This window comes from Bos grunniens, chromosome X, assembly GCF_055505025.1.
Source record: "Bos grunniens cultivar Pamir isolate PY7600 chromosome X, Bosgru_T2T1.0, whole genome shotgun sequence".
In the NCBI taxonomy this organism is placed as follows: Eukaryota; Metazoa; Chordata; class Mammalia; order Artiodactyla; family Bovidae; genus Bos; species Bos grunniens.
Window position 1 is genome coordinate 62,911,861 of NC_141194.1, and position 12,596 is coordinate 62,924,456.

At 44.0% G+C, this 12,596-nt stretch overlaps 1 protein-coding gene across 1 annotated transcript; it reads left to right on the forward strand.

Annotated features, from left to right (window-relative positions):
• Positions 1-5,589: 5,589 nt before the first annotated feature.
• Positions 5,590-11,830, forward strand: AWAT1 (acyl-CoA wax alcohol acyltransferase 1). Its single transcript, XM_086389637.1, has 7 exons — positions 5,590-5,727; positions 6,628-6,735; positions 7,024-7,094; positions 7,965-8,169; positions 8,851-9,022; positions 11,147-11,346; positions 11,573-11,830. Exons 1-7 carry the CDS (start codon positions 5,652-5,654, stop codon positions 11,725-11,727), a joined length of 987 nt encoding a protein of 328 aa, XP_086245763.1. The 5' UTR covers positions 5,590-5,651; the 3' UTR covers positions 11,728-11,830.
• The last annotated feature ends 766 nt before the right edge of the window (positions 11,831-12,596 follow it).

The window sequence follows — 12,596 nt, forward strand, 5'->3', positions numbered from 1 at the left end:
TGACTTTCCAGATCTTAACACTTCAACTTGTTTCTGTCATCCAGCTCTCCATAGGACCAGGCTTAGCTTTGGGGAATATTGACACCTGTCCATCTTTCCCCTTGACCTGCTTTGGCTATATGCTGTCCACTTCCTATTGTGAGAGAGCTCACTTAAGGATTTGATGCTGCTATCATGAAACCTTACCAGGCCAGGGACTGAAGATATGGAAAAGAGGAGCTCTATTACCAAAGCTGTAGTATCAAGAAGATATCTTCAATATATAGAATGGATAAACAAGAAGCTCCTACTGTGTAGCACAGGGACTAATTATCACAGGAACAATATCCTGTGATAAACCATAATGGAAAGGACTATGAAAAAATATATATGAATGACTGACTCACTTTGCTGCATAGCAGAAATTGGCAAACCACTGTAAATCAACTATACTTTAATAAAATAAACTAAAAAAGACGAAAATACCTTTGGACATCTGAGAAGGAAGTGAAGGGCAAGAGCAGATAATTAGTTGCTAAATTGTGACCCAGGGGCAAGGTAGTACTTCTCATGTGTAGTGCTCAAGAGGGCAATTCCTACTGCAAAGGTGAGTAGGTAGATACATACATACATACCTACATAGGTAAGTGGATAATTAGGGAAGGGGGACATCTGTAAACAATGAGAATGTCTAATCAACCAAGAATTTTAATTAGTACAATTCTGTGAGGTCATGTTTAAAAAATGGTGGGAGTAGAAAAGAAAGGATCAGTATATTTACTAACAGTCAGTTCTCACATTCCCAAGTTCCCTAATTTCTTTTATCCATTACTTCATTTTCTCTGATACAATTCATAATGGCCAGGACCACCTATATACCAAAAGTCCCCAGCCTAGGGAATTGCAATCACTCTCCTTAGTTCAGGCGAGACTAGATTTTTTTTTTTCTCAAAAAGAAAACAATATGAAAGCAAACAACGTGATTTGACACGGCAGATTTCTTTCCCTGATCTTTCCTAAGTTTAGGCTGATCTCAGTGATCCACAGCCTTCAAGACCCATTTCTTCATGTTTCACCTCAGCCCTGGACTTGGCTTGTGTTTAAACATTACTGAGTTTGAGCGGAAGTGAAACTAATCAGCAGCCCTGCTAGGTCTAGTACATTGGAAGCCTTCAAGAAATCTGTTTCCTGAGCCGTTTGGAGAAGAGGGTCAAGCCCTTTCTTCAGACCTAGTTGTCTCTTTGGAGAGAGAGAGGCTGATTCTGCTGACTACACTACCTGGTCACTGGACCTTACCTGGGTTAACCGAGGCTTGAGGAAGTGGCCCACTTTTTGCACCAGTAAATCCTAAAAACTGGGAGAGAGGAAACTGAGCAGTGCCCACTGAAAGGGCTGTGGGTAAGTGAGTGTTTCTGACCAGTGACTTTTCACCCACCATTAAAAGACCTAGAAATCTGACCAGATTAGTAAAAGAGGCATATCTAAAAATGACTGCTTCCTCAATAATAGGGTATTGGTTAAACAAATCATGGCATAGCCATACAATGAAATGATGAAGTTATAGAAGAAAATTGACATGAAAAATGTCCATAATATACTGTAGGTGAAAAGGCAGATTAAACCCAGTATAGAGGGTCTTCTCTGGTGGAGCGTTGGATAAGAATCTGCTTGCCAATGCAGAAGGAAGATTCCACATGCTGTGGAACAACTAAGCCTATGTGCCACAGATTCTGAGCCTATGCTCCAGGGTCTGGGAGCTGCAGCTACTGAAGACCTCGTACCTACAGCCCGTGCTCTGCAACAAGAGAAGCCACTGCCATGAGAAGCCCAAGCACTGCAACAAAGAGTTTCCCTCACTGACTGCAACCAGAGAAAGCCCACACACAGCAACAAAGATCCACCCCAACCAAAAATAAATTAATTTAAAAAAACAGTACAGAGACTATGATTCTCTTTTGATTACGAAATTATACATAATAACTAACATTTATTGAGCTTTAAATATGACCATATAAATAAACAAGGAACTGAAGAAAATGCTTTACATTAATTACTTACCCTCTTGACAAATCAATGGTATCTATAGATATTATACTCACCTTTTACAGATGAGGAAACTGAGGCACTAAACAGTTAAGTAATTGGTCATAGTTCCCTTAAGTGGCAGAGCTGAGATACAGACCTGGATATGTTGGACTCAAGAGCCTAAACTCTTCACAGTGACACAATATTTATCTCTATATTCATACAGGAAAAAGTCAAGAAAGAGAGATACCAGGATAAGAACAGTTAACAGTTGTTATTTCTGGATTGTGAGGTTATGAGTGACTTTTGTTTCCCTTATGTTTTCTTGTATAGTGTGAAATTTTTAGTAATTACATGGATTATTTGTATAATCAGGGAAAATAATAAATCAATTTCCATTTTGAAAAAAGCAAATAAACCATTGTTTCTAACCTGTAAGCAGCAAACCACTGTGGGTAGGTGAGGGTGGGGGTACTAACTTATATTACAAGGGTTCTGGAAATTCCTATATGGCCCAAGCACTGTCTAGAATGAATAAAAAATATGCTTACACACTTTTTTTCAAATGTCCTGATGTATACTGTCATGATATATAGCCATAGAGCTGTCATTTGTTTTATGTATCTATCTATATCAATCAATGGATGTTAAAAATACATCTATTTTTAATAGTTGTGGAAGTCCATGATATTATAAACATTAAAATAGGAAAATAAAGAATGTGATCTGCTACTAAAAGGAAAAATATATGTACACATATACTCTCTGTAGCTTGAGGGTCTTCTCAACAACTTACCTCCTTTTGGCAGGAGGATAAAAGGGAAAAACTAAAAATGCACAAATTATTAAAAGTTAATCCAGGAAGAGTTCTGAAAAAAGATAATTTACAAGGACGAAAGGGCATGGACAGGGAGTTGATGTTGGCCTAGAAAATTCTGTTCTGGAAAGGCAGAACGCTAATCTCCCCTATGTTGCCAGGGGCTAGTCCTCACCCCCAAGTACAGGGATGTCAACAAGGATTGCAAGAGATGCTGCAATACCTGAATGCTCAAGCTTGCTCCAGGGCAAGGCTGATGTTCAATTAGCAGGACGAGCTGAAGTGGGAACAGCCCTCCAGGTGCAGAGAAGGCAAAGTATGCAGAACTCCGTCTTTTGCCAAAATGACTCAAAGGTCAGCACTCACCTTCTTTCCTCTCATTCTTATTTTGCAACGTGTCCCTTGTCCTCTATTTCTATATAACTTTTTGTCCCCCCAATTCATTACCCAGGACACACTCCTCCATAGGATTCCTATGATCTCATTACCCATAAGAAATCACAGACCTCAAACTAAAATACTCATTCACTGTTCATTTAATACTGAGGGCCTAGGACTTTCCAGGCATTATTGGCAGATGCACTAAAAAATAAGATATGGTCCCTACCCCTTTAGAAGCATACCAACTCTAAGAGTGAAAATCAAATGAAAACAAAACACCAACAATTCAATTTGTTTCAGCAGGCATGAAATTATAACAAGGCAAGAGATGAAAATCAGAAAGAAGAATGAGGGCTTTGCTGCGTCCCTCACTTTGGCCTGTATGTGGTGATCACTAATGCACCAGGCTTTACACCCTCACTCCTGCTCCTGGGAGCTTATTCTGAGGTCTGGAAGACTGGCTTACTCCAAGGGAAATAGTCTTTGACAGGTCAATGGCAGGGGGTAAAGGAAAATAGGAAGTAGGATTGTTCTGTATTAAAAATAAAGGAAGATCTTGCTGAAGGGCTCAAACCTGAGTCTGATCCAGTGTTTGAATCCAGCTGCCAATCTGGGGGAAGTACAGACACACAGCAGGCAGAATCTAGACTGTGGGAGATTCTCTAGGTCAAAATGGTCAGGAAAAGAAATGGATGGACGGGGAAACTGGAAACTAAAACAGACTTAAACTCTTACAAAATGCCAAAGTCGTAAAAGACAAGGAAAGACCAAGAAACCGTCATAGATTGGAGAAGACTAGAGAGACAGGATGACTACATGCAACATGGGACCTGGTGACACCCTGAAACAGAAATGGACATTAGTAGGAAAAACTAGTGCAATTTGAATAAAGTCTGGAGTTAACAATAACGTTCCAGTATTGGTTTCCTAGCTCTGATAACTATACATAAGATGGTTACATAAGAGGAAGATGGGTAAAGGGCATAGGGAACTTTGCAACTCTCCTATCAATCTAAAATTATTCCCAAATAAAAAGTTTTAAAAAGAGAGAACCTAAGGCACATAATAATTTTTGTAATGGACAGGACTAAACTATGGTAATTAGGGAAGTGTGTTTGAGTAATAAAACCATGGAAAGGCAAGGGAAAGATTTTTCTAAATGTCAAAGATAATGGTTACTTTGGGAGGAGGAAGAGGGTTGTGATTGTAATGGGGCATGTAAGAGGCTTCTGGGGTGGGTGAAAAACATCTATTGCTTGACCTAATGGTTGCAAGGTATTTGTCTTATAATAATTCATTAAGTCATACATTTGTTTTAGAACACAAGAAATTTTCATCTTTGTGTGCATGTTTCATGGTCATCTTCAACCACTATTAACATTTTGTCATACTTGTTTAATCTATCTCATTTTTTCCTTGGAGTATTTTAAAAGCAATTCTAAGACATCTGGGTATCTGTATCCGGGTTGTTTTTTTTTTTACAATGAAAATTTAAAGAGAGAGACATAACATCCAAATATAATCAGTGGACCTTGTTTAGATCCTGATTCAAATTAACTACCTGTAAAAAGATATTTGAATATAGATTGGATAATAGATATTAATAGAGGAGTATTAATTTTGTTAATGGTGATAATGGTATTTCTTATCGAAGAAAACATCCAAATTTCTGTAGATGCATAGTGAAATTTAGGGGTGAAATGACATGATGTCTTAGAGTTGTTTTAAAATACTCCAAGAAAAAAAGTGGGGAGATAGATGAAACAAATATGACAAAATGTTAATAGTTGTTGAAGATGAACATGAAACATGAATACAAAGATGAAAATTTCTTGCATTCTCTAGTTTTGTGTGTACGTGGAAATCTTTATAATAGAAAATTGTAAAAGAGGGACATCCCCAAACCAGGCTGTCTCAGTGCAACAGCTTCAACAGACACCTGGCTCTAGGTGCTCCCCAACTCCACAAACCCGCAGTGCTCCCTTCCCACTAGCCATCTCTCTGAGGTCACAACACCTACAATCTCAGAGTAACCTGTGATGTGAAGGGTGTTTCCCTTCTCTGGACCTCTGGGTCACTAGGACTAGATAACAGCCCTTCTCACCTTTTCTCCATCCTGACGTCCTAATAATCCCAGGAAAAAGATAGGACTAGATAACAGCCCTTCTCACCTTTTCTCCATCCTGACGTCCTAATAATCCCAGGAAAAAGAGTCAAAGGGCAAATATGGGCAGGGCCAGGGCTCAGATCTGTTAAGACTGTCCTTATACACCAGGGCCTGCCCACTTCAGTGGGTGGTAGGTATGGGGCAGGACAAAGAACAGATAGGGCAGGTAAAAATCCTCATAAATCATATGTGTTCACTACTGAGCGAGCTTCCAGAGGCTAGTGGCACCTTTGGTTGGAACACCGTTCTGGGATCTTCACTTCCTTCAGGCTCCTCAGCACAATGCCTTGTTTCAAGCAGCCTAAGCACTTCCAGAGTCTGGTACTTCTGCACTGGCCACTGAGCTACCTTGGCATGTGTGAGTACTGATCCAAGAGAGCATGGCAAGAAGCCATAATCAGAGGCCAGGACCAGATCTGGGGCAATTTTTATGTTCATGGGAAGTCTCATCTCTGGTCAAGGAGTCTTGAGCTCCCTAAGTGCCCTGAGAAGGAAAAGATAGAACCTCGCAGGCAGTAAAGACAGGTGGAGTGGGAGGAGGTACAACAGAGTCATGATACTTCTGAGCAGATCTATCTAATTTCAGCCCCTCCCTAACCCTCACTATCTGGACAGGGAAAATGAGGCCCATGGAATAAGATGATACATCTGTAATCTTAAGGTAGCATGGGGAGTGGAGCAGAAGCATTAGCATTAAAGACAGAGAAGTATAACCTGTGTTTGAACCATTGGATTTTCCATTCTGGGAGGGGAGTGGTAGTAGCATGGTTGGAGTGGGAGGGGAGACAGAAATAATGGAAGGAATGGTGAACAGGCAAGAATAAAGGGCTGAAGATGCTGTATGCAAGGAGTATGGAGAGATATTGATACTATATGGGCAAGGGAGGGTGAGCTAGTGGTTTAACAAGCATTTAAGGGTGAGGAATAGGGAGGGAAATAGGAGACGAGGGAAAAGACAGTGTATTAATGGAAGCAGTGGGTGAAAAGCTGGTAGCAGGCAGGGAGCAGGTGTAGGGGGACGGTGAGCAGGCAGGTGGACAGAGATGAGAGGTAAGCAAATAAATAGGGCTGGTGTGTACGGTAGATGAAAGAGGGAAAGTTTGAAGGACAGGTGGATGTGGCTGATGGACAGGCAGGAGCTGGATTGTGCAGAAGGCCAAGACCAGGGGTTTGGAGAGTTTGGAGGGCTCTTAATAGGGCTGGACATGGTCAAGTTCTGCTGGCAGCACAAATTTGGTCTGATCTGCTCCCTCATCAGTTTGGATCTTGCAGCCATTGGCCATTTACCTACTGTTTACATCCTGGTGGCAACTACCAGCCCTTTACTTTGTCTGGTTTCTCCTGGACTGGAAGACCCCAGAGCAAGGTAAGACTCATGGACCTAGAAATAACAGGATTCAAGAATGCTCCATCTCAACCTGTAACCAAGGAGTTCCACTTACCATGCCACAGGCCTCTCATACAAGTTCTCAGAGCCAGGAGCTGGCTCCTCTCGGGGAGGGGCTGGGCCAGCCAGGACCATCCTGGGGTTTCTTCCTTTTCCACTTCCCTAGCAGAGCCACAGTCCTTCCAGGCTGCTCTGGAAGTGCTGGGTGAGTGAGAGGGCTGGGCTTGGCACACACAGACACATCCCCTACTGATATTTCTATCTCAGGTGGAAGGAGATCAGCCTGGGTAAGGAACTGGTGTGTCTGGACCCACATCAGGGACTATTTTCCCATTTCCGTAAGTGTCTCTTCCCCAGCATCCCTCACAGTTCCCCAAATACTAGGCACTGATGCTAAATGACTAGGGTTGTCCAAAAGGAAAGTGAGCGTCTCAGAGAAGTCTCAGCGCAGCCTAGACAGACTTCAGGGTCCAACATTGCTACTGGGCATTTGCTAAACTGCTAATATACTTTGGATGTCCTGGTAGGCATGACCTACCAGATGATGCAGGCAGAAACACAAGTACAGTTCAGATCAGTTTAACAAACTCTGATTGAAAACCTACTCTATACCACATAGTTTGGGGTAAAGAGAAGTGAGTAGGATGCAGTCCTCAGCCATTAAAAAAGTTCACATCCAATGGGGAGGACAGATGAGTACATATTCATGGTTTGGTACAAGGTACATAAGTAGTTCAGACCAGGTGTAAGGAAAGGCTTCATAAACAAAGTGATATCTAAGCTGGTTTTCAAAGCTCAGTAAACTAGCACTGGTAGGGAGTTGGGGGAGAAAATACCAGGAAGAAGTTGTAGAAATGTACTACTATGCTGCTCCTCTGTGCACTCTTTGGAGTAGATAAGAGATACTGCCAAGATTTTTGCCAACCTTTTTCATATGACAGCATTCACAGAAAATGATCCTATGCCTAAAGGGCGGAGACTGCTTTCCAGCCACAGGCAAGGAGCCCAGAAGTTGTAGGTGTCCCCGATTCTACTGGTCTCCCAGAGGGCAAGGAGTCAGATATCTTGACCCCCTCAACACCACTCCTAGCCTCTTTGTTGAAAAGTTCTGCTTTAGAGAGTTCCCTGAACCCTCTAAGGCATCTTCACCCTTGCTTTCTCGTGTGATCTCATTTCATCACCTTTGATATTTCTCTCTGTGGCTGCAGATCCTGAAGACTAAAGAGCTATCACCAGAGCACAACTATCTCATGGGAGTTCACCCCCACGGCCTCTTGGCCTTCGGTGCCTTCTGTAACTTCTGCACTGAGGCCACAGGCTTCTCGAAGATCTTTCCAGGCATCACTCCCCATCTGGCCACGCTGTCCTGGTTCTTCAAGATCCCCTTTATTAGGGACTACCTCATGGCCAAAGGTGTTTCTGACCATACTTACTAGAGTTTCTGGCTCATCTCCCCACTTGGAAATACACCTTTTTAAGCCCCACCCCTCCTTCTCAGCCTCCTGCCATCTTAGCACAGTAGTTAAAAAGTATATGTTGTAGAGCAAACTGCCTGGGGTCGAATCCTGGCTATGCCACTTACTGTGTGGTCTTGGCAAGCTACTGAAGCTCCATTGGTCTCAGTTTCCTCATTTGTAAAGTGGTGCTGATGATAATAGTCTAACCTCAGATGTGGCGTGATGATTAAATGAGACAATACAAGTAAAACACCCAAGATAGCACCTGCCAAAGAGTATGTGCTCCATAAATAATAGCTGTTGCTATTAGTGGCAATCCAGGAAAAGGAAAAGGTAGAACTATAGTTGGGGATCTAGAAAGTCTTTCTGGTTTTTTCCCACTGAAAACCTTCCTACTATAGTTTTGACCTAGTGCCTCCTGTGAACTAGAAATATTGCCTCAAAGTGAAATGTGCTGCATTTGCTTGTCTTAGCCCTCTCTTCTCCACACCCTTTGTTCCATTCACTGATTCTCTTTCTGGGTCCCATGGTAAAGGGGGCACACAAGCCAGTGAGTCAAGCAGAGGGTATTCCCCCTCAGCCATCCTCCCCTCTCTTGATCCTTTTGCTCCTCTCTCTGCTCCTTGGCTCTCCTCAGGTGTGTGCTCCGTGAGTCAGCCAGCTATTGACTACCTGCTGAGCCATGGCACTGGCAACCTTGTGGGCATTGTAGTTGGAGGAGTGGGAGAGGCCCTGCAGAGTGTGCCCAACACCACCATGCTCATCCTGCAGAAGCGCAAGGGCTTTGTGCGCATGGCACTCCAGCACGGGTAGGTGTCCCTCCTGGGCAGAGGTGGGTGGCCTCTGAGCAGCAGGACCTGGTAGGTGATGCCAAGATGAATCAGACATGAGTCTTACCCTCATAAAACTTACTAGTGAGTGGAAGAGACGACTGTAGAATTTCAAAGAGACTTAGGTCATCCACTCCTCTGGAGCTAGCTGGACCAGTTCCCAGAAAGGCAACCAGAGATCCAGATTCATTATCGGGGGGCTTGGCTCGGGCTTACCTAAGACATAGATGATGCCCACATCATCTCTAGCAACATTGATATCTATATCTGTTCATGGTAAGTGCAAGAAGCAGTACATTATGTTGAGTATGCATTGTAGGGTCTGGAGTCAGGGGCCCTAATTTCAAACTCTGGCCCCATGGCTTACTGCGAATTCTGGGACAGGTTATTCAGCCGTTCTGAGCCTTGCTGCTTTCCTCTTCATCATGTGGCTACTAACAATTGTACCTGTTTCATAGGATTATTGTGGGGTTTAAATGAGTTTATCCACATAAAACACCTACCATGTGCCCGGCATACAGTAAGAGATAAATGTTAGCCACTCTGCTGTGCATGCTTAGTTTCTCTAGTCATGTCTCACTCTTTGTGACGCTATGGACTGGGGCCCGCCAGGCTCCTCTGTCCGTGGGATTTTACAGGTGAGAATACTGGAGTAAGTTGCCATTCCCTTCTCCAGGAGGTCTTCCTGACCCAGAGATCGAACCATTTTCTTCTGTATTGCAGGCAGTTTCTTTACTGCTGAGCCACCAGGGAAGCCCCACTTCAGTTAGTGACCAACTCTTTGGGACCCTATGGACTGTGGCCTGCCAGGCTCTTCTGTCCATGGGATTCTCCAGGCAAGAATACTGGAATGGATTGCCATGCTCTCCTTCAGGGGATCTTCCTGACCCAGGGATCAAACTGATCTCCTGCATCAGGGGTAAAGAGAGGGAGTAAAGAGCAGGAGGGACTTCCCAGGTGGAGCTAGTGGTAAAGAACCTGCCTGCTAATCCAGGAGACATAAGAGACCTGGGTTTGATCCCTGGGTCAGAAAGATCCCCTGGAGAAGGAAATGGCAACCCACTCCAGTATTCTCACCTGTAAAATCCCTTGGACAGAGGAGCCTGGTGGGCTACAGTCCCTAGGTTGCACAGAGCTGGATACAACTGAGTGACTTAGTATGCAAGCAAAGAGCAGGAGTCCAAGGCTAGAGCTGTGGGGGCTCCATCGTGTCAGCATGCCAGTTCACTGGACACAGGGACAACTGTCCTCTAGCAGCTTCACAGAAGAGGGGAAGTACTTCTGAGGACCTTGTCTGAGTGGCCTGTTTGTCAGTTTGGAGCATAATGTGGTGGAGAGAGCTCTGAGCTGGGAGCAAAGAGACCTAGGTTCTAGTCCAGCTCCTGCCACTCACTGAATACCTATGTGACCTTCCCCCTCCTGAACCTGGGCTTCTGGAGCTGTAGAAAAAAGAAAATAACCTCTCGGTGTGTTTTTCCACTGTCTCTGCTGTGAGGAACCAAAAGAGGTAATATGTGCCAAAACACTAAGAGATCGCCAGTAGTAATTCACAAAGATTTGTGTAAGAGAGACTGTTTTCCTTACTCTCACAGGAAGACATAAGGAGCCTGCTTTTCTACGTAGGGCTCTCTCAGAGTGGATTCCCATGGCTCTATGAGAGGGAAACAACTGTACTCCGCTCTAGTCTCAAGACCTAGGACAGAACACCTTATGCACAGTCCCTGCAGGCGAGAGGCACCTCATACATATACATACACATCTGTGCCAAACCATCGTCTTTTACTCTGTGCTTCCTACTAGAAATAGATATTCCCCTTCAGGACACCTCCTGGAAGCTTTTTCTTTATGCAGTGTGGGTTCCTGTGGATTTCTGCCCCCATATCTTGTCCTTGTGATCCTGGCCCAGAGAGAGTACTCTCATTGGCCTTGAAAATTTCAGGAAAAAGAGATACTAACGACAGGAGCCATATTCGGTGCAAGAAGAAATGTTTTACACCACAGGGATTTTATAATAGATGGGAGCCTGGCCAGAAACAAAAGTTCTTCCTGGGGGGTTCTCCACCCCAGGCTGTGTTTGGGAAATTAATCAAGGTTTTCCTACAGGGCTCATCTGGTCCCCACCTACACTTTTGGAGAAACTGAGGTGTATGATCAGGTGCTGTTCCATAAGGACAGCCGTATGTACAAGTTCCAGAGCTACTTCCGCCAGATTCTTGGTTTCTATTTTTGCATCTTCTATGGACGAGGCTTCCGCCAAGGCTCCACTGGGCTCCTGCCGTACCCGCTGCCTATCGTCACTGTGGGTGAGTCCTGCTCTCAGCCCCTAGGCCAGCTCAGCTTTTCCTCAACCTCAACCTCAGGCCTTTCCAATCTCCGCACCCCCCACCAGCAAAGAAGAGGACAGCCTAGGGGGAGTAGTTGGGAGCTTACTTGGGATGTGAAAGGATTGGGCCCAGGGAAGGAGAAGGAGGTTAAAGAAAGAAAAGATTCTAACACTTGACCCTTCTCTTTTCCCATCTCTCTTGGCAGTGGGGGAGCCTCTGCCTCTGCCCAAAATCGAAAAACCAAGCCAGGAGATGGTGGACAAATACCACGCCCTCTACAAGAAGGCCCTGACCAAACTGTTTGATCAGCACAAGACCCAGTATGGCTGCCCAGAGACCCAAAAGCTGCTTTTCCTGTGACTGAAGGGGCAGTGTGCCCAATAGCACAAGCCTGGGAGAAAAGATTCATTAGCTGCCAACCAAAACGGGGGGAAAGAGAGAAGCCAGAGGGCTGTGTGTGGTAGGGGAGGGCACTAGGAATTCCTTCCTTGCTACAGAGCCTTTGCAGTCTTCCTCCCTGAATTGCTTCACTGAGTCACTCCTTTAGGCCTGCCCCCTGCCCTGCCCACTATCCAGTCTCCTACCAGATTTCCTCTCTGAGCCCAACCTGCCAGGGACTGAAGGACTCAAATGTTAGCCAGGCAGCCTGAGTAACCACCACTATGGTTGCTGTTGTTGTGCTAATGCATTTTTAAATTAAGATATATTTACATACCATCAATTTAACCCATTTAAAGTATAAAATTCAGTTGTATTTAGTATACTCAAAGTTGTGCAACTACCATCACTATCTCATTTTAGAACATATTTCCGCAACCCCCCAAAAGAAACCCAGTACACATTAGCAGTCACTTCCCATTCTCTCATCCCCAGCCCCTGCCAACCACTAATCTACTTTCTGTCTCTAGGGATTTGCCAATTCTGGACTTTTTATATAAATGGAATCATAAAATATGTGATCTTTTGTGACTGGCTTCTTTCTCTTAGCATGATGTTTTCAAGGTTCATCCATGTTGTAGCATGTATCAGTACTTCATTCGTTTTATGACTGAGTAAATATTTCATTTCACCAACTGATGGACTTTGGGTTATTTCCAATTTGGGGCTATTATGAATAATGCTGGTATAAACATTCACATACAAGCTTTTGTGTGGTAATCATCTGTCTCTAAATATGTCCTTTCCTTATGTCCATACCACTGAGCTAACAAGCACACCTTTCAGGTAGG